The 23035-nt window shown below is 39.3% G+C and overlaps 1 protein-coding gene across 1 annotated transcript in view; it reads left to right on the top strand.

Annotated features, from left to right (window-relative positions):
- The window catches only part of LOC122801612 (baculoviral IAP repeat-containing protein 8-like), a 160543-nt gene extending 137864 nt beyond the window's left edge, over nucleotides 1–22679 (top strand). Inside the window, exon 4 of the mRNA XM_044071088.1 lies at nucleotides 18466–22679. Coding sequence (XP_043927023.1) covers nucleotides 18466–18659 — 194 coding nt within the window. The 3' untranslated portion in view covers nucleotides 18660–22679. The remainder of the gene's footprint in view (nucleotides 1–18465) is intronic.
- The last annotated feature ends 356 nt before the right edge of the window (nucleotides 22680–23035 follow it).

Raw genomic sequence — 23035 nt, 5'->3', positions numbered from 1 at the left:
ATACAATACCCCACTCGGGCATTATAGATACGCTCACAATCTTAAATATAAACCCCTATATCACTAGATGGGTTGCAAACTGGCTCAAGGACAGAACCCATATGATTAGAATTGCTGGAGCCATGTCAGACTCCAAACCAGTTACAAGTGGCGTCCCACAAGGCTCAGTCCTGGGACCTCTCTTGTTCGGCATATATTTCTCGGAGGTACAGGCCAACACGTTAGGACTGTGGCTGACCAAGTTTGCAGATGACTGCAAACTGGGCGCCATAATCGACTCTCCAGCCGACACAAGCATCCTCCAAAAGGGCCTCATAGAAACAGACAACTGGTGCCAGAGGCATGGCCTCAAGCTAAACGCCAAAAAGTGTATAGTCATCCCCTTTGGCAAAAACAAATTGCCCATAAATTACCACATAGGTGGTAATCCATTAAGTACAGAAGAAGTAATTAGGGACATGAGGACCCAAGTTGATAGCAATCTCTCATTTGACAACTACGTGGCCAAAGTGGTTAGAAAAACATTTTATATATCCCACCTAATCATGAAGGGATTCACACCTAGATCAGGGGAGGTCATCGTGCCTCTTTACTCATCCCTCATCAGGCCCATAATTGAGTACAATGCTCCTTTTGGGATGTACCTTACCAGACACCTGCAGCAAATGGAAAGACCCCAAAAGTACCTCACCAAGAGGATCAAAGGGCTCAAACAGATGCCATATGCTGCCCGGTTAAAGAAACTCCAGCTCTACTCAGTGGCATACCGCCTGATCAGAGGCGATCTGTGCCTGACGTATAAAGTCATGTCCAACCCGGAATTAATGGACAAGCTGCATCTCAGAAAATGCAAATCCCATCGAGCTACGCGCTCGAGAGACTTGAACCTCAGCACTGAAATAAATAGGACATGCTGGAGGGACAGATTCATAACCCAGAGGCTCCCTTCACTGTGGAATAAAATCCCAGTCCAGGTTAGGCAGAGTCCCTCATTGACTCTCTTCAAGAGGAATCTTGATGAGTGGATGGGAGATCGTAGGTTTACCCTGGGTATCACTTTAGACAGAGGCACAGTATACTAACCTCGAAAAAGGGCGTAGCAAAATTAATTTAAAATGGGTGGTGAAAGCCAAACACACTCTGGCTAGGCCTATAAATGCCCTCGGGCAGATAGACTAGTATGAACCTATAAGAGGCCTAGGACTGAAGTTGATTATGAATCTTCTGATCAGGATTCTGTTATTCCTGATTCTTCTGATGAGCTGAATTTGCCTTTATCTGCTTATGAAGTTTCTGATGCAGAGGATTCCATTCCCTCTGCTTCCCCTCCTGAGGATTTTTCTTTTGGGGAAACTTTACATACTCTAAGGGAGCATTTCCACTGGGAAAGCCAGGATTTTTCTGATTCAAAAAAGAGGCTTAGGGATTTCCTTCTCCTACCTCAGCGTATGCCTTTAGCTATTCCTCCTATACTAGACATTGTTGATGATGCTTTTTCGGAATCTAGTTTGGCCCCTGATTCCCTGCCTCCTGCTCCCAGAAAACCTGACAGCTGCATCAGGGTCCCTGTGTCCCACAAGTTCCTTTTTAAAAATCCTATTGAAGATCCAGTGACTATGTCACGGGGGCCCAAGGGCATTAAAACTTCTACTGCTAAAAATCGTACCCCTTCTGATAGAGACTCCAGGGCGCTGGATAGATGGGGTAAGAAGGTTTACACTTCTGCAACCTTGGCCATTAGGGCTTTAAACTGCCAGTTTCATATGTTAAAGTATCAGCAACATGTTATTGGACTGCTTAAACAGAAAATTTTGTTGATTCCTGACTGTGTGGAAAATAAAGAATTACAGGATTTAATGCATCCACAATGTGGTTTTGATTCATTAGAGGCCTCTTGCAGGGCTGCTGTTACTGGATCTGTGCTCAGAAGGCATGCTTGACTTAAGGAGCAATCTTTGCCTGATCATGTTAAAGCTAAATTGTTGGATGCTCCTTTAAATCAGGACCGCCTGTTTGGCAACAAGGCTGAGGAAGTTCTTAAAAAGAGAGGAAGGCTATTTCAAAGCAAACCATTTCTAAATGGATAAGCCATTGCATTCATTGCTGCTGTAAGGGATCAGACCTTACTCCACCAGGGCTGCATGTACCTCTACAGCCTTTCTCAGAGGCGTCCCTACCAAGGGCATCCTAGAAGCTGCTACCTGGAGTTCTGTACATACTTTCAAAGCATTATCATTTGACAATTTTCTCTAAATCCAGACCTGGCTTTGCCACTGCAGTCTTGCAGGGCCTTATAGCTGGCCCTAATGCTATCTAAATTCCTCCTCCCAACCATAGCTTTGGGAATATACCCAAATGTAATGACTGCAACAGTGAAACACGAAGAACATAGTACAGTTGTGTACACTTACCATAAATGTAAATGTTCGAGTGTATTCACTATTGCAGTCCTGGTTACCCTCCCTCCAGCCCCCTAACTTCTTTTGGCTGTATCTCTACTTTCCTTTACTATGCTTAAAAGCCTTTTTGGTGTATTTGCTTTTTTGTTGAAGGTATATCATTATACTTCTATGTTTAATTGCTTCCCATAGGGGGGCACCTGACATCTGGGACAAGAAAAAACTGATGTAATGGCGTTGGCTGCATGTTTTATACCCCTGACGACCTGACGTCATGGAAGAAGGGACAGCAACCGACGCATGACCCAAGACTTTGTTAATCAGGCCGACTGAGGGCTACCTGCAAGCAGATAACCCAAATGTAATGACTGCAACAGTGAATACACTCGAACATCTACATTTATGGTAAGTGTACACAACTGTACTTTTCTGTTTCCAAAGAAAGAAGGCACCTGGAGACCTTTTCTACTTTTTCTAAACCTGTGTGTCACATTTTTTAGTTTTCTGTTTTGCCCTTTGGTTTGTTGGTAGCTCTAAAATTTGTTTATGTAATGCCTGGCTCCTGCAGTAGCCCAATGCAGTTTGCAGGGCATTCACATTTGTTCATATTTAGATTTGTCTTATTTTTGTAGATTCTTTCACAAGTTGTTAATAATCTCTGGCTTGGTAAAAAAAATATTTTTCTCAGTCAAGGTTTTCAAGTGAATGTAGAAAAATCATCTTGCATCCCACTTCACAAGAGTGTGTTTCTAAGATGTTTACTGGACACCTCACTCATGATGGCATTTATTCCTCAGGACATCATGCAGTTTTACTAGGGAAGAAGGAGGTAATTGGAAACACATTTTTTGGAATTCTAGTGAGTTGGCAGACTATAAAAATTCCACGCAGACTACTTCTAGCAGAAATTCTGGTTGAGCAAATTGGTGTAACTAAGGAAATTATTTTTTTGACCTATGATACAGAATCAGAATTACATAGACATAGTAAGGTTTTGCTGGGTTTAATTCTGGTAGCTGACAAAAAAACAATTATTAGAAAATGGAAATCATTGTAAACCAACTTTACTAGAAGTAGTGAATATACTAACGGAGATAAAACAAGTAGAAGCTGGATCTTTAGAAAAGGGCTTGAGCAAATTACATAGTAATGTTTCCACAATTCCCAATTTTTCTATCAGAATAATGTTTTGGAGGAGGAATAAGGTTTAATGGAAGGCAGGACTTGAGTGAGCTTTGTAATGTTTGACTAACAATTACTGGATAGATTATCAGTGATGTATAACATATGCAACTGAAAACATGTTAAAATGGGTTGTTTTCATTTATATAACTGTATGATTGCCTGTGTCATAAGTAATAGCTTAAGATGATTCCTGTTTAAAAAAAATTAGTTTTCCTAGGAGCAATTTGTTGTATTTTCCAGCCAGACTTTGGCATCTGCCTGGGAATGTCTCAGAACTGTAGTTATTGTCATGATTCCTTTGGCCAGGCTTCATGTGAGGAACATTCAATGGTTCATCAAATCAGATTGGACCAAACACCAGAACCCCTTTTCATTTGAAATTCCAGTGTTGGGGAGTATGAAAAAGTAGTTACTCTGGTATACGGATCGATTGTCTGTTAACCCAGGGTTTTATTTTTCTCTTCAAGTCCCTTCTCATTCTGTAACCACAGACTTCTTCACAGGTTCTTCCCTCTTCCAAAAAGTGGCCAAGGGCAATTATTTTTGTCTTCCTCATAGAGTGGACCTTCTGGCATGAGACCGTGGATAACTGATCCACCCAAACTTGCAAAACTTTTATCTGACTCCTTAGATAATAGCATATCGATCCCATTTAGGCACTTTTTCTTTGAGGATGTGCAGCATGTATTAAAGGAGGCTAGAAAACCTGCAACTAGAAAATTGTATTTAGTTAAATGGAAGAGATTTTCTAGTTGGTATCACAAAAAGCTTCAGGACCTATCCACTGTGGAGGCTCCACTGATTTTTCCAGTGTCAGTGTGAATTGCTCATGTCAGGCCTTTCTTACTTATCTGTTAAGATTCATCCTTTGGCTACTTTTGCTTGTCTGCCTTTAGATCCTCCCTTTCTTCCTTATTCTACACGGAACAATTTTAGATCCTCCCTTTCTTCCTTATTCCACGTGGAACAATTTTAGAAAGAGGTACTGCATGTCTGTCCCCCTCAGAAAACAGATGGCTCCTCCTCAGGATCTCATCTTTGCCTTGGAAAAACTCGCTCTTCCACCTTTTGAACCAGCCCGTCAGGCTAGCATGAATTTCTTAACACAGAAGACTGTTTTTATCACTGCTCAGACTTCTCCTAGGCAAGTGTCTTTTGCAAGTTCTGGTCATGATTCACTCTGTTATTTTTCATAGGGACAGAGTAACCTTAAGAAGTATACTCTCCATGCTTAAGGTGGTCTCTAAATTTACTTTTAAATAAATCTAGTCATCTTTCTCTGTTTGTTCCTGAACTAAAAATTAGGAGAGAGAAGCCTACGTACTCTGGCCATTTACAGGCAACTCTGGTACCGCATTGACAGAACAAAGGACTTTAAACCTTCTGATCAGTTCTTCCTTACATGTTATAGAAAGAAAAAAGGACAACCAGTATCAGAACAGACAATTTCTAAATGTTATCCCATTCCATATATTTTTATTCTCTGGCCTATATCACATAGTCGAAGTTTTGTAAGTTCGAACACCATAAGTTTGAACCGGTATGTTCAAACTTAGAAAACTTTGACTATGTAAAAAAAAATTCCCTTTACTGCACTGTAGTGTGGTCTCGGAGTTAGTATATTTAAAGAGCAAAGGGTGTGGGGGCTGCAGGGGGGCTTGCCCCCCTGCTTATAAGTGTCAGAAAAGTTTTTTTTTTTTTTTTTTTTTTTTTTTTTTGCATTCGAAGTATGACAACTTTGAACATATGGTCTCAACCATATAACATTCGAAGTTGTCATATGTCGACTATGTGATATAGACCTTTTATTCTCACCATGGAAAGTCCCTCCCTCAGAAAATCAAAGCTCACTCTCTCAGAGCTTGGGCAACTTCTGTGGCACTTTGGAAAGAGGTGGACACTATTATTATTATTATAGATGCAGTAACTTTGTCTTCATTCCACACCATATTTATTTCCACTTGTTGACTACAGAAGTCTGACTGGGCCAAATAACCTTTTCAGCAGTGGCGAAGGAAAAAATCTTTGCCCAAAAATTATACTGTACTGTACATTAATACAAAGAATTAAGAATCTTATACAATAACCGTTGCAGTAGAAAGACCTAGGTTTAAACAGAAACTTTTCAAATCCTGCAGTATTGTGATACACCTATATTACCATACGTTTGATAAACATAAGTTATATTACAATACAGTAATAGTCATTTGTGAATGATAAAACTGTGTTTTGATATTACGTCAAAGATATACTGCAGACAGATAACATTAAATGAGAGAGAGGTATAGTAGTCATTTGGTATGTAGATAAACTTTCAAGCGTGAGAAATAATATGAGAGACTTGTAGTTTGAAACAGCATGTAAGTTGCATCAGGATGCAGTGAAATACTAAGTAGTAAACTGAACAGTAGTTTGTTCTTACCTTCACTAAGCATTGCAAGATTGACTCATTATCAGTGGCCAGAGCACAATTTCGTAGGTCTATTCTCCAGGGGCTCCTAGACTCTAACCCTTATTCCTCCTCCCTGGCTGTCTAGGTTTTGGCAGTCGTCCCATATGACTTTACGATGCTGCAGTGATGATCTGATGATAAACTTGCGTAACAGTAGATATTTGAATAGACCACTGTTGCAGTACTGCAGCTGTCTGTCCTCTCATGTCACTGCTTTTAGTGTAACTAGCTTACTCAACAGTTGATGATAAACTTTCTTGAATTCTGTTGAAAAATCTGGATAGGCAATAACTTGCAAACCTGCCTCTAAAGCCATAATGATAATTTGATAAAAGAATAGTTTAGAAATTGTGATTGATCAGCTCTTGATATGAGCTTGTTGGTGAATTGTGAACAAGTTTTTTTCTTCAGTTTCGTACAACTGCCACTGTAGAACAACTATTTTCATAAGCTTACCCATACCAGGTAACCTTGATGTATAGCTTTACTTTTTTTTTTGCATTGGTTTCGCACGCACCCCCACCTTGTTTTTATATATGGGTCTAATAACAGCACGTTTTCCAATCATTGGGTTTGTACTTGTCCTGAAAGCTTATCTGGAAAAGAAGCCTAGTGGTATTAGTAACCCTCAGTGGTCTTTTAAGTCTTTATTACTTATCCTGTCCAGACCAAATATTTTGTTAATTTTAGGGATGTTAGACAAACTAGGTGTATTGGTAATATCAGAGGAACCCAGTTTATCCTCTTCAAGCCTAGTAAGCTTGTACAATGGGTATTGTAGTTTGTGGGCCAGTAATAGTTTAAATTTTTTTATCTCGTCTAATTTAGGCTGAGTAGAATAACTTGTGTTTATCATTACACAGCTTGAACAAATTTTCTTCCTATTTTCCATTTTATATAGTTTTTAAAAATGTCTGTTCTTATCCTTAAAATGAAGTGCCAAGTTCCATAGATGACCATCTGCTTTCTTTAAATGTTTAATTTCTACCATATATACTACTACTGAAAAGAGTAATTATTTTCAATGTTTCCAGCTAACGCATTCACAGTGTGCATTAGCTCGTTATCTCCTGAACTCCATGGGTGAAACTGTCAAAGAAATGATGGCTTTAGCAATTTCTTTCCAATCCTCTGAACCATCTTTGGATAGATTAACACAGAAGGTTACATTTACTCCTTCCTTATCATAATCTTGTTCATCAATTTCCACAACTTGTACAAACACTTTTTTTTTAGTTTATGATTTTTTTTAATGTCTGGTAAGGATACTGTATGCATTTCCAACTTTCTCTGGTAAATCTTTTTACCATGTCCTTCTTTGGGTCATTGTTGCAGTATTCTGTCAGTGTTGTAGTTTTCCAAACTGTTGGGGTTATCCTGCTGAGGTTATTTGACGTTGCTCCATATGTCCAACATATGACTTTATCTCATGAACATAGGGGTAGATAAGCAGATGTATGAGCAAAAGATTCTCAAGACTGTCTTTCCTCCAGTCTGAATGCAGGATCTTTGCTCCCATTAGTCTGAATACTGTGTTGTAGGGCGGCCGCGGTGGTGCAGCGGTTAGCATTGCCACCTCACAGCAAGAGGTTCTCCTGTTCGATTCTCAGCTGGGGGGGTGCCTTCTGTGTGGAGTCTGCATGTCCTCCCTGTGGTCACGTGGGTTTCCTCCAGGTGCTCCAGTTTCCTCCCACATCCCAAAGACATGCTGTAGGTGGATTGGACACTCTAAATTGGCCCTAGGTGTGAGTGTGTGCGTCTGTGTGCCTTCTGTGGAAGGTTGGGCGCCGGGCTGACACCTCAACACTATAAAACTCCACTGCCAATCATGAGCGGACAGGTGATCTGCTGTGGCGACCCCTAACCGGGAAAAAGCTGAAAGAAGAAGAAGAAGTCTGAATACTGTGTTGTCATTGTTGCTACCTTTGTCTAGATTCAGCTGAGTACCCCATTTGGAAACATTCTGTTTTCTTGCCTTTATTACAAAAGATTTTCCCTTATAAAGACCACCACTCCCAGTGTTTGTTTTGTCAAAGGTCTGAACACGACTACAGAAATTGTAAAATATGCAAGTCATTCATTCTGAGACTTTCTTCTTTAAATACCTACTTAGAGATCCATTGTCTGAAACATCTCGCATAAAGCAAGGTGGTGGAACGCTCTGCCTTCGAATGTTCCAGCCACACCCACAAAAGAAGTTCTAGATGTCTCGGTTTAAATTTTAAGCTGGCTAGTGTGACTCTGATACTCGCAATGAATTGCAGCACGAATCTAAAGATATCCAGTTCTTTCACATACACTCACTAGCGCAACCCTGCTGTTCTGGTATCTTTTACCCACACTTCCAGAGATACCAAGTCTACCATTATGGTAGAGAAAGGGGAACCTATGGTGATTATTTTTGAAGGATGACTGTGCTTATCTCGGATCCTAATAAAGGAACAGGTTTCCTGGCACTTAAATCAAGGTACATCAGGGTTCCAATTCACCATGCTTTTTTAGAATGGACCTCACGCCTCATTAAAAGAAACTGAAAACTAAGCATGTTTCTCCATCACAGACATCTCAGGAAGAGACATTGCTGGAATTCTTCCATGGTCTGTGAAAGGCCATCTTGTCCTTTAAGTCACCTTCCTTCCTCTCCAGTTGTTCACAGGCCCTTTCTCCTCTGTAAAGACAACACATGTCTTCATCTGAGGAAAAAGAATAATCTGATTCAGACAAGGATTCCTTAGTTTAAATTCATTCTCCTGGACAGCTTTCTTCAGATAATGAAGATAACCTGTCCCCAGATTCCCCATATAGAAGAGATTTCATTTGCAGAAACTAGTACTAGTATGGTGCAGTATTTTGAATGGCAGTCCAAACAAGTTAACATAAAAAGATTTCACAAGTTGCTTAAGGTAGGAACACTCATGCCTACCCTACCCCTAGTCTTAGAGGCATTTCTAGTTGCTTTTGCATCCACCTCTTTGTCTCTTGACTCACAACATCTTGTCTTTTCTAGGGGAATTAAATAAAACTATGGCTAATTGGGAGGATTCCAAGCATAAGGCACATGTAGTACTCATACTCAGGCTACGCAAGTAGCAGTACATTAGTTAAATGTAGCAGTGATACTGCAGAGGCTTCTTCCAGACCTGCAGCCACTGACATGTGTATATTTGCTTGGCTTCACTCCAGTCCCTCCCAGAGGAGATCAAGGCCAAGTTTCTGGATTTTCAGCTTCAAAGATACCATTTCTTTAGATTTACTGCAGTTAAGCTTTTCAAAGCTTTGCAGGAAAAGGGTAGGATTATGCAGGATTTCAAACATATTTTTCTCACTTGCTAAAAGGAATCACTCTTCCGAGTCTACTTTGTTTGTATGTAAAAAAACAAAAACCAACACAGAAGGGTAGGAAACAGCCCAGGAACAGATTTCGGGATAAACCCTTCAGAGATTCCAAACCTGGAAAAACCCTTATTCCAGAGAAGTCAGCCTCTGCCTGATTTGACTTGTGCCCCCCGACCCCCCCCCCCCTGTCCAAAAGACTTACTTTGTCCTTCCACACTTGGGAATTCATTATCCGAGATGAATGATCTTGTCCATCATAAAACAAGGTTAAAATGTCCTAGAGGGAGCACCCCTCCCTTCGCCACATCCCAACCAGGTTCACCTCCTCCCATCCCTCGTTCATGATCTTTCATTCTAAGGCACTAAAATCGTACCACCCCTATACTTAGGAAAAGGTTTTTATTCAAGATTCTTACTGATACTTTTGAGACCAGCACTGGACTTGTCTTGTCTCAACACCTTTCTAAAAGTGCCTTCTTTCACGATACTTTCCCTAGAAACTCTGCTTCCTTTTATTTTCCCTCAAACCTTTCTAATCTCCCTAGACTTGAAGGCTGCATACCTGCACATCCCTGTTCACTATCTGCAAGAAGTTCCTTAGGTGTTCTGTTTTTTCATAGCAATTTCAGTTCTTTGCTTTACCCTTCAATCTATCCATCACCCCCAGGGTCTTTACATTGTGTCTTGCACTAGCCATTGTCTTTTGCAGAACACAGGAAATACAAATATTTCTATGCCTTGACGATCTTCTCATCCAGACCTACATCCAGGATACCCTTGACTGCATCTCAGTTACACTGTCTCACTCCTGGAGAGCTTAGGTTTCACCCTTAACTTCGTCTTCCCAGGATCTGGTCTTTTTGGGTTGCAGGCTGAATACTCTTTATGCTAATACCTTCCTTCTCCAGGAGAAAGTCTTATCCCTAACTAGCTCTGCTTCCACTCCCTGCTCCCCCTAGGAGCCACCTCAGCAAGAGCAATCCTTAGAATTCTGGACTATGTGGCAGCCAGTATACCCACGGTACCATTTGCATGACTACACATGAGAAAGACCTGGTGGTACTTGAAGTCCATTTGGTCCCAGCAGTGCCATCATCTGGACTTCCAAATCCCACTCTTACCTTTTTGAAGAAGTCACAGTAGTGGATCTCCAAAATTCTTGTCAGTTGAGGCCTGCCTTTCATCCACACAGATGCTTCAGATCTGGTTTGTGGTGTCTGGATAGGTCATGTGAGTTCAAGGACAGTGGTCACCCAGGGAGATAAGGGGGCACATCATTGTCAAGGAAATGAAAGCCCTTTTTCAAGCCCTTCACGTTTTCACTCACATCTGGTACCCAGGGTCACTCAGGATTTACATAGACAATGCCATAGTCATGTGGTACATCAACAAGTGGGAGGTTGGGGGTGACAAAGACCTTCCATCTTTGCAGGCTAACTTTAATGGCATGAGGCTGTGTAATACATGCAAATTTGTCCCTGCACACTGTCTACAGAGACTGACTCAGCAGATCCATGGAAAACCCTTGTAAATTGATGATAGACATAGAGGCCTTCTTGAATATAGTCCACAAATAGAGTTTTCCCGATAAAGATATGTTTACCTCCTCTCAGTTTGGCTGAATATCTTTTTAACTTTCATAGTTCTCTCTCTCTACACATTAACATGTAAACAAAACACTGAAAATAAAAGCCCCTCTCCTTTTTAACTAAGTAACCTTTACATTTTATCCTCTCCAAATGCTTTGAAGTAACCTTTACAAGAATAACATGTTACATTGTTTGCACCCATCACAGTTCATAAAACCTGTTTATACTTCAAGCTCATTTTCTCTCTCTTGTTTTCTGTACTTCCAAGCCTCTATACCTAATCAAGGAAGAAACCTAGATATAAAAAATCCACCTATTCCATCCTATCAGCTTTCACCCTCCTCTCCAACTCTGTCTACTATAGCCAGTGTCTTCTCCACTACTGGGGGCTCCACCTCCTTCCATTTTCTTGTAATTGCTATTTTTTGTTTGTTTTTGCCATTAACATCATAATCCGTACCAGTTTCTGCATCTTCTTGTCCATGTCCCCTTTTCTTCTACACCTAGGGGAAAAAAGTTCTTTATGCATGAATATTTATTTTCTTTCCTAAAGTTGCTTCTAATACCATTTCCAAACATTTTTGTATTCAGGTAACTGTTGCAGCTCCAGAAAATATGTAGCCATTCACCTCTTTCTACTTTTTTCACACCTCCATCACTCTCTTATCCACTCCTGAAAGCATTTTATATAACCTTACTGACAAACAAAAATATTTGGGTAAGCAGTTCCATACAAGTATTCTACATTTTCAGTTTCAGAGGTCTCAGTGACAGCTGACGCACTATTTCTCATTGTTGCGCATTCATCTCTGTCTGCTGCATTCTGTCCTGAAATGGTCTACCTTGTACTTGACAACAACTTGCGTATTTTTGACACTGCTCATCACTCTGTTTCCTGTAACTCGATGCATTTGACTAAGACTGGCCATCTTTCTCTCTCCATTTTTATCCAGTTTAAGCTTTTGAAAATGTAGATGGACGTCAACAGGAATTGTATATCTATCCTGCACCTCCATCCAGGTCATAGTCCTGCCATTAACCAATATCTGTTTCCCAGTATTGAACTTTTTTCTAATGTTTCCTCCACCGTAACGGAGGCATTGTTCTACTATGTCACCTAACCTTACCACCTATTGGCAGTAGATCTCCACTCCAAACTTTAAACTGCTATTTGTGAAAAGTCCTGCAAATCCCCCTACTTTCTATATCCATTATAGGAAGAGACATCTGTTTTTGAGTTTTTGCCCCCCAATTCCTCATGTATATCCACTTGACTTATCCACATATTCTTTACTTTCAGCATCCTCATGAACTTGTCCCTTCACAATTTGCTCACATTTTTTTAAATAAGCATATTGTAGTGCCTTGACATATTTTTTTTATGTCTGGAATGCCAAGTGCCCCATCCTCCCCAACTTTTTGATATTATTGCTGTCTCTCTAATCAAATTCTTCTTTTTTGTCCTGACCAAATTAACATGACTGCCAATGTGCTAGTGCAGTATCCAAACTCTTTAGTCTAAGTTTAGGTTTTAAATTATTTTCTTCAACAACTTCTTACAAAATTTTCCCTGGACACTTCCAAATCTCCTTCTATCTGGATCCCTAGGTATTGCACATCTTTGTCTTTCCACAATTGGGAATGTAATTTCACCACCTCTGAATCTTGAAACATTGACCCATACTATTGTTGTTTTGTCTTTATAGGATCATAGGAAGTTACTAGGCTATTGGCCCTGAGGCCCTTACAAGCCTAGCCAAGAATTTAGCCCATGTTTCAACAAGTCAGCAGCCTATGCCGCTGTCCAGCAGGAACACCGGTGGAATCCCAGGGATGTATTTTCTGTTCCCCATCCAGTTTTTCAGGTTGTGCTTTTAAAAAGGTTTAATTGGGTACTCTGCTTTACGTGGAGAGGGAGTCTATTCCACAAAAGGGAGAGTCTCCGGGACACACATCTGTCCCGCCAACAAGTCCTATTGATATCACAGACCAGGTTGAGGTCGCGCGTGCAGCTTACTTGAGTGGAGCTTGACTTGCGGATATGCAGCAATCTCATCAGGGCGGGCTCTCTGATTGCTTTATATGCCTGGCAGAGGACACCTCTGAGAAGTCTGTAGGAGACTGAGTAGAGGGACAGGGCTTTTAGCCTATCTGTGTAGAGTAGATGTTTGAGGTCCTGAATTCTCTGGGTGAGGAACCTCTGTGGTCTCTCCAGCTGCTGCATATGCTTTGTGAGATACATGCCGAAAGGGGCATTGTACTCAATAATGGGTCTTATAAGGGAAGAATACAAGGATGTTATGACCACCTTGTCCCTGGATGAGATACCGTTACCAATGAGGTGGGCCATGTAGAAAGCTTTCTGTATAAAGGAGGCAATATGGTGGTCAAAAATCAGTTTGCTATCAACCTGGGTGCCCAAGTCCCTCACAACTTAATTGTGTGCTTAGTACCTTACTATCAATGTGATAATTTGTATGGATGTCACTCTCCCCAAAAGGGATTATGCATTTTTTTGGCATTCAGTTTGAGGCCATGTTTCTGGCACCAGTCATTTGTTTGGGTGATACCTTCTTGGAGGATGTCCACATGACTAGAGGAATTGATGACAACACCCATCTTGCAGTCATCTGCAAACTTGATAAGCCATAGCCCACTAGATTTGGCCTGCACCTACGAGAACTATATCCTAAACAGCAGAGGCCCAAAGACCGATCCCTGGGGTACACTGCTTGTTACGGGTCTACTACTTGAGGTGGCTTCCTCTATTTTGACTAGCTGGGTTCTATCAGTGAGCCAGTTTGCTACGCATCTGGTAACGTATGAATTGATGCATAGTTGAGAGAGTTTCTCTATTATACCTGAGTAGGGAATAGTATTGAAAGCTTTGGCCAGGTCAGGGTAGGCACTGTGCATGGTCTTCCCCTAGTCTATGGCCTTGGTGTCAAAGAAGTTGACCAAATTTAACAGGCATGACCTCCCCTTGACAAAACCAAACTGTGTGGGATTAAGTGTCTGTAGGTTGCCAGTGTCCTTGTTAATGACATCCATGATAATCCACTCCATGGCCTTGCAGATCAAGCTAGTTAGGCTGATGGGTCTATAATTTCCTGTATTGGTGGACACTCCACCTTTCTGCAAAGGAATGACAGTAGCTGTCCTACACTCAGCTGGGATGAAGCCAGTACTCAAGCTTTGGTTGAATAGGGTGCCTAATGGTGCTACAAGTTCCTGCCTGAATTCATGTAGGATGCAGCCTGGGATGTTATCTGGTCCTATCCTATGGAGGCTATATTTTTTGCCTTTGAGAGGGCAGTAATGACTTGCTCCCTAGAGATAGGGGGAGGGGGGCAGGTACTTGGACGTCCTGTTTTACTGATGGGGGGGGCGACAAAGGAGTGAATTTTTCACTGAACCTGTCTGCCAGCAGGTTGGCTATATCCACAGCATTTGTGTATGTGGTGTTTCTGAGCAGATCTGGGTGCTTCCCTTGAGACTGCGGACATATGTGAAGAAGGCCTTATGATTGTCTTTAGTAGATGTGGCCAGTTTGGACTCGAAGTTTGCTTTGGAGGATTTCAGTAGTGCTCTTATTTGCTTGTTCAGACTAAAGAAACAGTGCTTCCAATTAGGCACCTGCTGCTCCTTGGTCCTGGACAGCAATTATTTCCTTTTATTGCAGACGTTATTTATTATAGATGTCCACTAGACAGGTTTACTCTTCCTTGAGGAGGAGGATTTCGTCCTGTCTGGTATTTCTGATTCCATGCAGCTATATAAATGCTGATATAGTACTTTGGTGTAGGTTTGAACATATGTGCCAGTTCCTGTGGGGGCTGTGAAGCTGTTTATACCTTCCCTCAGGAGGTTGTAATCAGCTTTGGAGACGTTTTTTTGTTTGACCCTAGCTTGGGGGAGGGGGATGTTGACTTCAAAAGTGACTGCTTTGTAGTCGGGTCTTACCAGGGATGTTGACACTGTATGGATGCTGCAGTGGTTACTCATGTTGGTTAATACCAAGTCCAAGATATTTTCACCTGCTGCGAGCTCGATCATATCTCTCTTCATATAGTCCAGGGAGGTATGTCTCAAGTCATTCATTCCAACATGGACTGTGACAGAGCCATAACAGTACCTGTTGAGAGACGAGTGCATTGGTGATATGGTGGGTTCTGGCACCTGACAAACAACTAACCATGACTTTCTCCTTATCCAGCCTGGTGAGGGCACATCTGTGTGTCTCAATATGAAGTCTGCTATGATTAATATGTTGTGTTTATGTTTAGGCCTTAGTGGCAGAGAGAAACAGGTGTGTGAACTGTGTGTGGTGTGGTGGGCAGTGGAGTTTGCCTCGGAGGTCCCTCTTGTTTGGGTAAGCTTTTGTTAAGGACCTCCGCATATGTAAGGGTGTGTTGTGTCAGTGTAGGTGTGGATGGTGTTTGAGGTGTGGTGTTCCTCTTGCTAACCTTCTCAGTGCCAGATATACTGGTTTGTGAGGGAGAGAGGAATGACACTAGATGCTTAATGTAATTGCATCTCTCACAAATTGTGTTCCTAAGTGGTAGTAATAGAGGGTTGTCCGTGTACATGAGCCAGTTACTACACTGTCTCAGGATGCCCATATCAACCTGACTGGCAGGAGAAAATGTAGGAAATTGTCCATCCATATTTCTCAGAAACTGAAAGATCTAAGAGGGTAAAGGGAGGAAAGTCTCAGAGGAGTACTACTAGATGATAACACAAGTGCTGCTAAGGGAAAATTTGTAGCTGGAATACATCAAAAAGGGTTAAAAAACATGCAGCCGAAGCTCTGGATGCAGCAGACCTGTATATAGACTTTGCTACCTCAATATTAAGGTTAAGAACACAGTAAAAAAAAAACTCACAATGAAGCACAGATTAATCACTTATAGTCAAAAGAACAGAACTTGCAGTATGAAAAAATACAGTTAAACAGCAACGTAATGCAGTAAAATGCAGTTAAACAGTAATGAATTGCAATAGACAGCAATGAAATATGATTAATCAGTAGATTGCTTTAAAGTAGAAGCTCACAATCACAACAGTAACAGACAGCACAAATAAAGCAGCAATTCAGAAGGATACGGTCATCAGTTTAATGAGGCTAAAAACAAGCAGTAATAAATATGGCAAACTAAATGCAGTTGAACTCCTAAGCACAAGTGTTTTTTTTTTTTTTTGTTGTTAGTAGAAAGTAAGGAGATGGAAGATAATAAGATAATTAAAGATTGAGAAGCTAAAGGGGTGGGCCTTTACAAAGTTCCCACTGTAAACAGTAGAATAAGCTCATGTAATGTGACTGGGGGGAGTGTTCAGTATCAACGTTATACTAGAGGCAGGCAACTCAAAGCCACCAAGCTTTAGGACCACAACAGTAGCTAGGCGGGTGGGTGGAATTTAAAAAATCAGTTGCACAGATTAAACAGATATGCAGTAAATAAGAAGTGCAGAAAACATTTGAAAATAAGCACTTGTCTTCTTCCAATATCACAGCAGAGCATGTGGCAGAAGGCCTAGCTGACTGCAGCTTTGAACAGCTTGAGCAGACATTCACTTTGTAACCTGAAATTTCCTTAAATGTTTGTAACATTTGAAACTAAATTTTGATTTCTTTTAAGGGGTTTATTAACGTAAAAAATTAAATCATAAAGTGCAATTTTTAATTCCATAATTCCTCGTAAATATTCTTGTATTTCAGGATAATGCACCAAGTGGGTAGAGGCCCATAAGTATTGCAAACAATAAGTGGGCGAGTGACTCTCTTGTCTTGTATCTCTAGGTAACTCTAAGGTATTGGTCAAGTCTGTTTGTATTTTAATTTTTACATTTGTTTTTCTGTGTAAGCACTGTACGAGATCTACAAGCTCTGTGGTTAAATCCCATTTTCCTCAGTACTGCAAACACATAATCTCAGTCTCCCTTGTTGAAAACCTTTTCTGTATCCAGTGATGAATGATGTAATTTAGTGGGTGAGACAGTCTGGTAGCCTTTTGTCCTAGGGATCAGCATATTAATTAGAGAAGTCTTTCCTGAAGCAGTTGGATTTTTTTGGTCTAGGGGAGATCAATCAGACCTTCACACCACTGGGATGAATGCACGTCTTGCCTTGGGAGCAAATAGTGCATGAGTGGAGCATGTACAGTGTGGTACAGGACACCTTCACATCTATCTGGATGATGACTTCCTCCATTTGTCTCTTGCCTTATCTATGTATAGAACCCTGCTGAATGAGGAACAAATGTGCTGAAGACTTATGGAGGAAATTTGATTGTTTGCAGGTAAGGAGGCAAAAGACCTTTAAAGTAAACAAGGTCCTTTCAGAAATAATGACCAGACAGCTGTACCTTGAACTTACAGATTTAGTAAACTCTCCCTGGATTGTTTTGAATGTGTTTATTGTCAGATGATCAGGCTAGTCAGTAAAAGTGAGGATGCAGTTGATGATACTGCATGCTTTAGATGTAGTTAAGTAATTAAACTGCAGGAGGGAAAAGTATGTTTGCTTAAGAGAGAAAAGGGCCTTTGGGAACCTAATTGTATTGCACTGCCAAGGAAAAAAGCAGTATGTTTTTATCAAGATTGTTGATTTTGGTGCCTGGTATGTATGCTTCCCCTCTTTTTGACCCCACTTTTATCGTCTAGTATATCCCCTTTTAAATCCACTAATATTTAACTGAAGTCATGTCAAGTGATTCAAAAGGAAAATGTCTAAATTGCTAGACAAAAAAATTGCTTTGGTTATGTTTTCCACATTTCCTTTGCTTGCTCAGTTGACTTGTATGCCTATAAGAGATTGGCAGCCAGTGTTTGCTTAACTACTTCATTAATTAATCCCAGAGCTGTAGAAGGTTATATAAGGTAAGAATGGCATTACAGTCATCAAAATCCTTTATTTTTTTTTCTGAAAAGTCTTGCTATATCTTTAAATTCTTCTGTGGTATAAATGTGTTTTCTGGATGTGTAGCTGTTTGTTTAGTCATGAAGTTGGATAGGGTATAAGGTGTGGCTTTGCATTGTGCCTTTTTATCTTCCATATGTGGTAGCCCTTAATGCACATGCTTGTAGTTTGTTCTTTTACATCCTTCAGATTTTTGGGAAAGTGAAAATTTCTTATGGTAAAACGTGTCATGTAAAAGGCAAAATGTTTCTTATAGGTTCAAAGGTGTTTACTAGGCTAACAACCACAAGGGCTTTTTTAAGCCTAGCCATGCATCTCAAATCTCTGACAAGTTCTGGTACCCTTAAGTGTAAGCAGGGGATTGGGAGGTGAAACATTTACAAGCAGGGGTCTGGCAGTGAAAACCATTTACAAGACTGCCTGTGTCCAGACAGAAGCATCGCAGTATGTGAGGTTTTCCTCCTGTTTGTATTTCTTGGTATCTTGCATGTTTCTCCCATTCAGATTGCATTGGTGTTATCGCATTGTTTTTCCAGTTTAACAAACTTTTTTTTTTTTTTTTTTTTTTTTTTTTTTAACATACAGAAGCTGATGTTCAGGAGAAATTGAGACGCTTGCAAGAAGAAAAGCTCTGTAAAATCTGTATGGATAAGAATATTTGTATTGTTTTTATTCCCTGTGGTCATCTGGTAACATGCCAGAGTTGTGCTGCAGCCATTGAGAAATGTCCTATATGCTGCTGTGTCATTAATCAGAGACTTAAAACTTTTATGTCCTAGATCTTCTATGAAAAGGCATTTGGACACTGTTATGTGTTTGCACATAAGTTTGCAAGTAAATATTTCAGCATTTCTGTAAGTGCTGATTCTAAGTAACTTGATATGGCTTTATGTTTTGCATATTGATTGTAAGAGATCTTTCAGGACTGAATTTCACAAGAGGCCAACATAAATAAACCATTAATGTGTGTATAGCATAAAAAAAATCAATTTTTTCACTGTGAGATTTTCACAAATTTCATATAGCAATTCACCCTTCACACCCACCCATTCGCACAGGTGTGCGGTTTGTCTGCGATGCCCTTTTGAAAGAACAAAGCCAGATACTTGGCAGTGATTTGCATACACATTTTCTGGTAACTTTGACTGTGGGCGGGTAAGTTTAAGGGTAGAATTCTTAACTTATACAATTATACCTTCATTATTTGCAAAAGCAGATAAAAACCTTTCGTATCATTTTATCCTTGTGGCAAAAAGGATTATGTCTGTAGGGAAAATATGGGAAACTAAAGGATCAGAAGGGCATGCAGGAGAAAGACTATAAAAAGGAAGATGTTTTAACACAGTAAAAAGAAAAAAAAATGTGATGCAATGCCAACCACTTCCAGGTATGCAGAATTCCAGTTCTCGGTTAAATTTATCAAAACAGAATTGTGAGGCATATTTGATTATTTTAAATATTGGTGAACTAACATTTTTTTGCAGGAGTCCGTATTCTTTTTTTCTATAAAATTTTATTAATTTTCCGTATAACAAGAACTTACTACAACAATCTACTTGAACAAAACTATTTCCAATTGTCTACAGTTCTTGCTACAACAAACAGTATAATTATATACAGTTACCTACAGTTCATGTTTGAATATTTTTCTTTATCTGTTCCATACATCAGTAATAGATATAAACTGACTTTCACTTCAATCAGATTTTTCTAATAAAAGCTTTTTATCCCATACATATAATCTGGATTATTGTTTAAGCATTTTTATTAAATCACAGTTTACATAATGACATGGGTAGACAAACATTAATAGAAAACCAAACATACTGACATTATTTTCGTGCAGTACACATGCATGTTTTGTTTTAACAGTTAACATTCACTCCATCATTACTAAAGTTGATTGATTCCTGACTTTCCATAAATCTCACTTCTCTTGAACATTATGCTGCATGTATTCCCACAAATTCCATTTATTTCTTTATTTACTCCTTCCTTTTTCTAAAGGTCTCGCCTCCAGTTCTGTTATCTTCTGTACAATATTCATTACCTCAGTTACAGTTAGTTTAAATTTTGATTTCCATTTTCTAATAATTGCTTTTTTGGCAGCCAGTAGGATTAAATGTTGCAAGGCATTACGCTTACTAGGCAGTTAAGATCCTGTGTCCCAGGTCAAAAGAATCATTTTTAGTTACAACTATTTGCTCCCCCAACATTTCTGACAAAGTAATCTGTAGGGCATTTTTAAAAATATGTCATATCATTACACTCCAGAAAACATGTCTCCAGTTACCTTTCTCTTTCCTGTCTACCTTCAGCATTTGCTGTCTGAGGATATTTCTGTGGAGTCTGCTTTGAGTATAAAATATTTATGCAAACACATCTAAGCAAAAATCCAAAACCTTCTGGACTTTGTAGCATACTTGGGAACCATACAGATGTCTTATTGTTCCTTTCTTAATTTTATTTCCAGTCTCTATTCCCCATCTCTTCTCTCCTCCTCTAATTGATTTGTATGGTTATCATGCAGTATTTTGTAAGGCCTGCTAATTATGCTGTTTTAACAGCAGCTTCTATTCTAGTCACAACTAAAAACTCCGTAAGAGCCGGTCTTTCAATCAGTGCACCTGTATCCCTTTCTGTTTTCGTATACTCTGGTGGCAGACTTTGGTAAGGAAGGCAGTCTTTAATCTGTAAACAAAACTTCTGCTTAGACTCACCCTACTCTGTTACCTCTCTCTCTTTCTCTAGGTATTTGCTCCCAATACATTGATTCCTTTGCCATTTTAGTCCAGCCCCTTCTTGTCTGTTTTCTACCCCTACTTGATCCCATCCTTTTTGGCAACATCTCCTTTATCCATTCCTGTGTTGGCTTAGTTTTAAAAAAAAATGTTTTACTCTATGAATGTAATATTTTGTATGTGGTGGTGGTCCTCCTTAAGGATATCCATAGTCCTACTGTCTCTTTCCTTCTCTAATTTCCCTTTTGATTCATCATCATTCCTTTCAATTTTGATTTATAACCTTCTGTGTGTTATGAACTTTAACTGCATATTCCTTAAGTATCCCTTCAAATTATGTTGTTCTATGGGGAGGATCAGCTTCTCCAGCAATAACTTTTGCCCTCTTCTACTCCCAAATAAAATTCTTCAGCTCTCAATTAATTATCCACAACAGCTCCTCTGGTTGATAAAAATGCCTGACCTGTATGTAAAACTAATGGGACTAACACATTTTCACTGCCTGGATATTACTCTCCATATCCATAATCAATAGCTTCTAGTTTCTCATTTTTTGAATTACCCTTTTTTTAGTCTCATCTCACATATCCTTAGCTTACTTAACTGAATCCTTTATAATCCATACACCTAAATACTTTATCTTGCCATTACCCATAAATATGGGTATGGATGAACCAATTCGTGTTTACTAATGTAGTCTTTGTTTTATCTCCATTAATTTTATATCCCGAAAAGTCTTGAAACTGTCTCATAATGTTCCACAGCACTAAAATGTTTCTGCATTGTTGAAGTACAAAATAATGTAATTTGCAAAAATATGGCTTTTCTTGTTTGCCATATCATTTATATCTTTGTATCTGTGAGTCCCCCATTTTCTTTGTCAGTGCATCTGAATATAAAGATGACACCCTTCCTTTTTGGAGAGGAACCCCCTTCCACCTTAACTATTGTCTCTGTCCTTTCATATATCTTCCTAATTATCTGTATCCTATCAGGGGAATGCAAATGCTACCATTGCCGTGCTCATAAACTCCCAGCTGCCTCTATTGAATGCTTTCTCTGCATCAAGACCCACCAAGAAGAGCTATATTTATATATTTTGCTTACCTTTGAATCTTCTTTGTTCTGTTAATGTTGTTAAATGTTTGGCTGCCCTCCAGAAAACTGCATTGATTCATGTGTGTCAGTTTTAGAAACACCTTTGCTATTCTTTTAGCTAGTACAGACAAACCCTTTATAATCATGGTTTGAATTGAAATGAAGCTGGGTCTGAAGGGTCTTTACCTTCTTTGAGTAATTCAGGCACGACAGTCAAGATGTTGGTGGATTGTTAGTAATATTAATACAAACGCATGTATTTCTTTTTGACATGCAACAGTGGTCAGTCTTGTAAGAAGATCTTTAAAAGATGGACTTCTTGTTTCTAGTTCCTGTTGTATACTTTTCTGTTAAAAGCCATCAGCTCTCATAATTGAAGGTTTTATGATTTTTCTTTCAATGACTTCTGGAACAGGAGAATTTGTCAGTATTAATGACCTTGAAACTATACATTTATCAGACCACAAAACTTTGAAAAAAAGATTTTTTCTTCCCAAAACTTACTAAGTTTTTTCACAGACATAAATGTATGTTGCCAAATCAGCCTTTGGTTTCCTCTGTCATTAGTAGTACATTATTTCTTCACTTTTTATAGATTTTATTATTTTATATGGCGTTGCAGATGTTCTATTGAGTATTTAGTCCACGTGACTACTTTGTTAGGCACTAGTAGTTGTTGAACCCACTGACTTCAGAATCACAATTCTGATATTTTTTTCTGTCTTTCATATCATGTTGTAGTAAGAATTTCTCATGTTTGTCATCAGGCTTGTTCGTATTATATAATTTATTTTTTTCTGTCTTTCATATCATGTTGTAGTAAGAATTTCTCATGTTTGTCATCAGGCTTGTTCATATTATATAATTTAAAAAGACATAGCATATTACTGTTATCACCATTTATAATGGAAGACACTTGTCTCTTTCTCTCTTAGTGAAATAAATTCTAGTTTAACCAAATGTTTTTGTCTTAATTTTGAATTAAGATCCAAGTTGTTTGGTCCATTTCAAATGTATATATTTGTAATGTCTGCAGGGAATATAGTATGTCCCTCAAGCAACTGAACCAATACATTAGATTACATTCTTTTAATTCTCTCATTTTAATGAAGCTTGTGCTATCAAGACATCCTGTTGCTTGTGCTGTAGGACATATACTAAACATCCATGGTATTTTGTTATATAATGTATCTGGTGAAGAAAATTGGGTTTTAATTGACAATTCTCACCCATATCTCCATGGAATATTTTCCATTGTGTCTTATATGATTTATTAGTTCAATACAAAATTGTTTTTTATGTGTTGATGGTGTTAA

Source organism: Protopterus annectens, chromosome 5.part0 (assembly GCF_019279795.1).
Source record: "Protopterus annectens isolate FY-2018-M chromosome 5.part0, PAN1.0, whole genome shotgun sequence".
NCBI lineage: Eukaryota > Metazoa > Chordata > Ceratodontiformes > Protopteridae > Protopterus > Protopterus annectens.
This window is presented reverse-complemented; position numbering and strand designations above follow the sequence as displayed.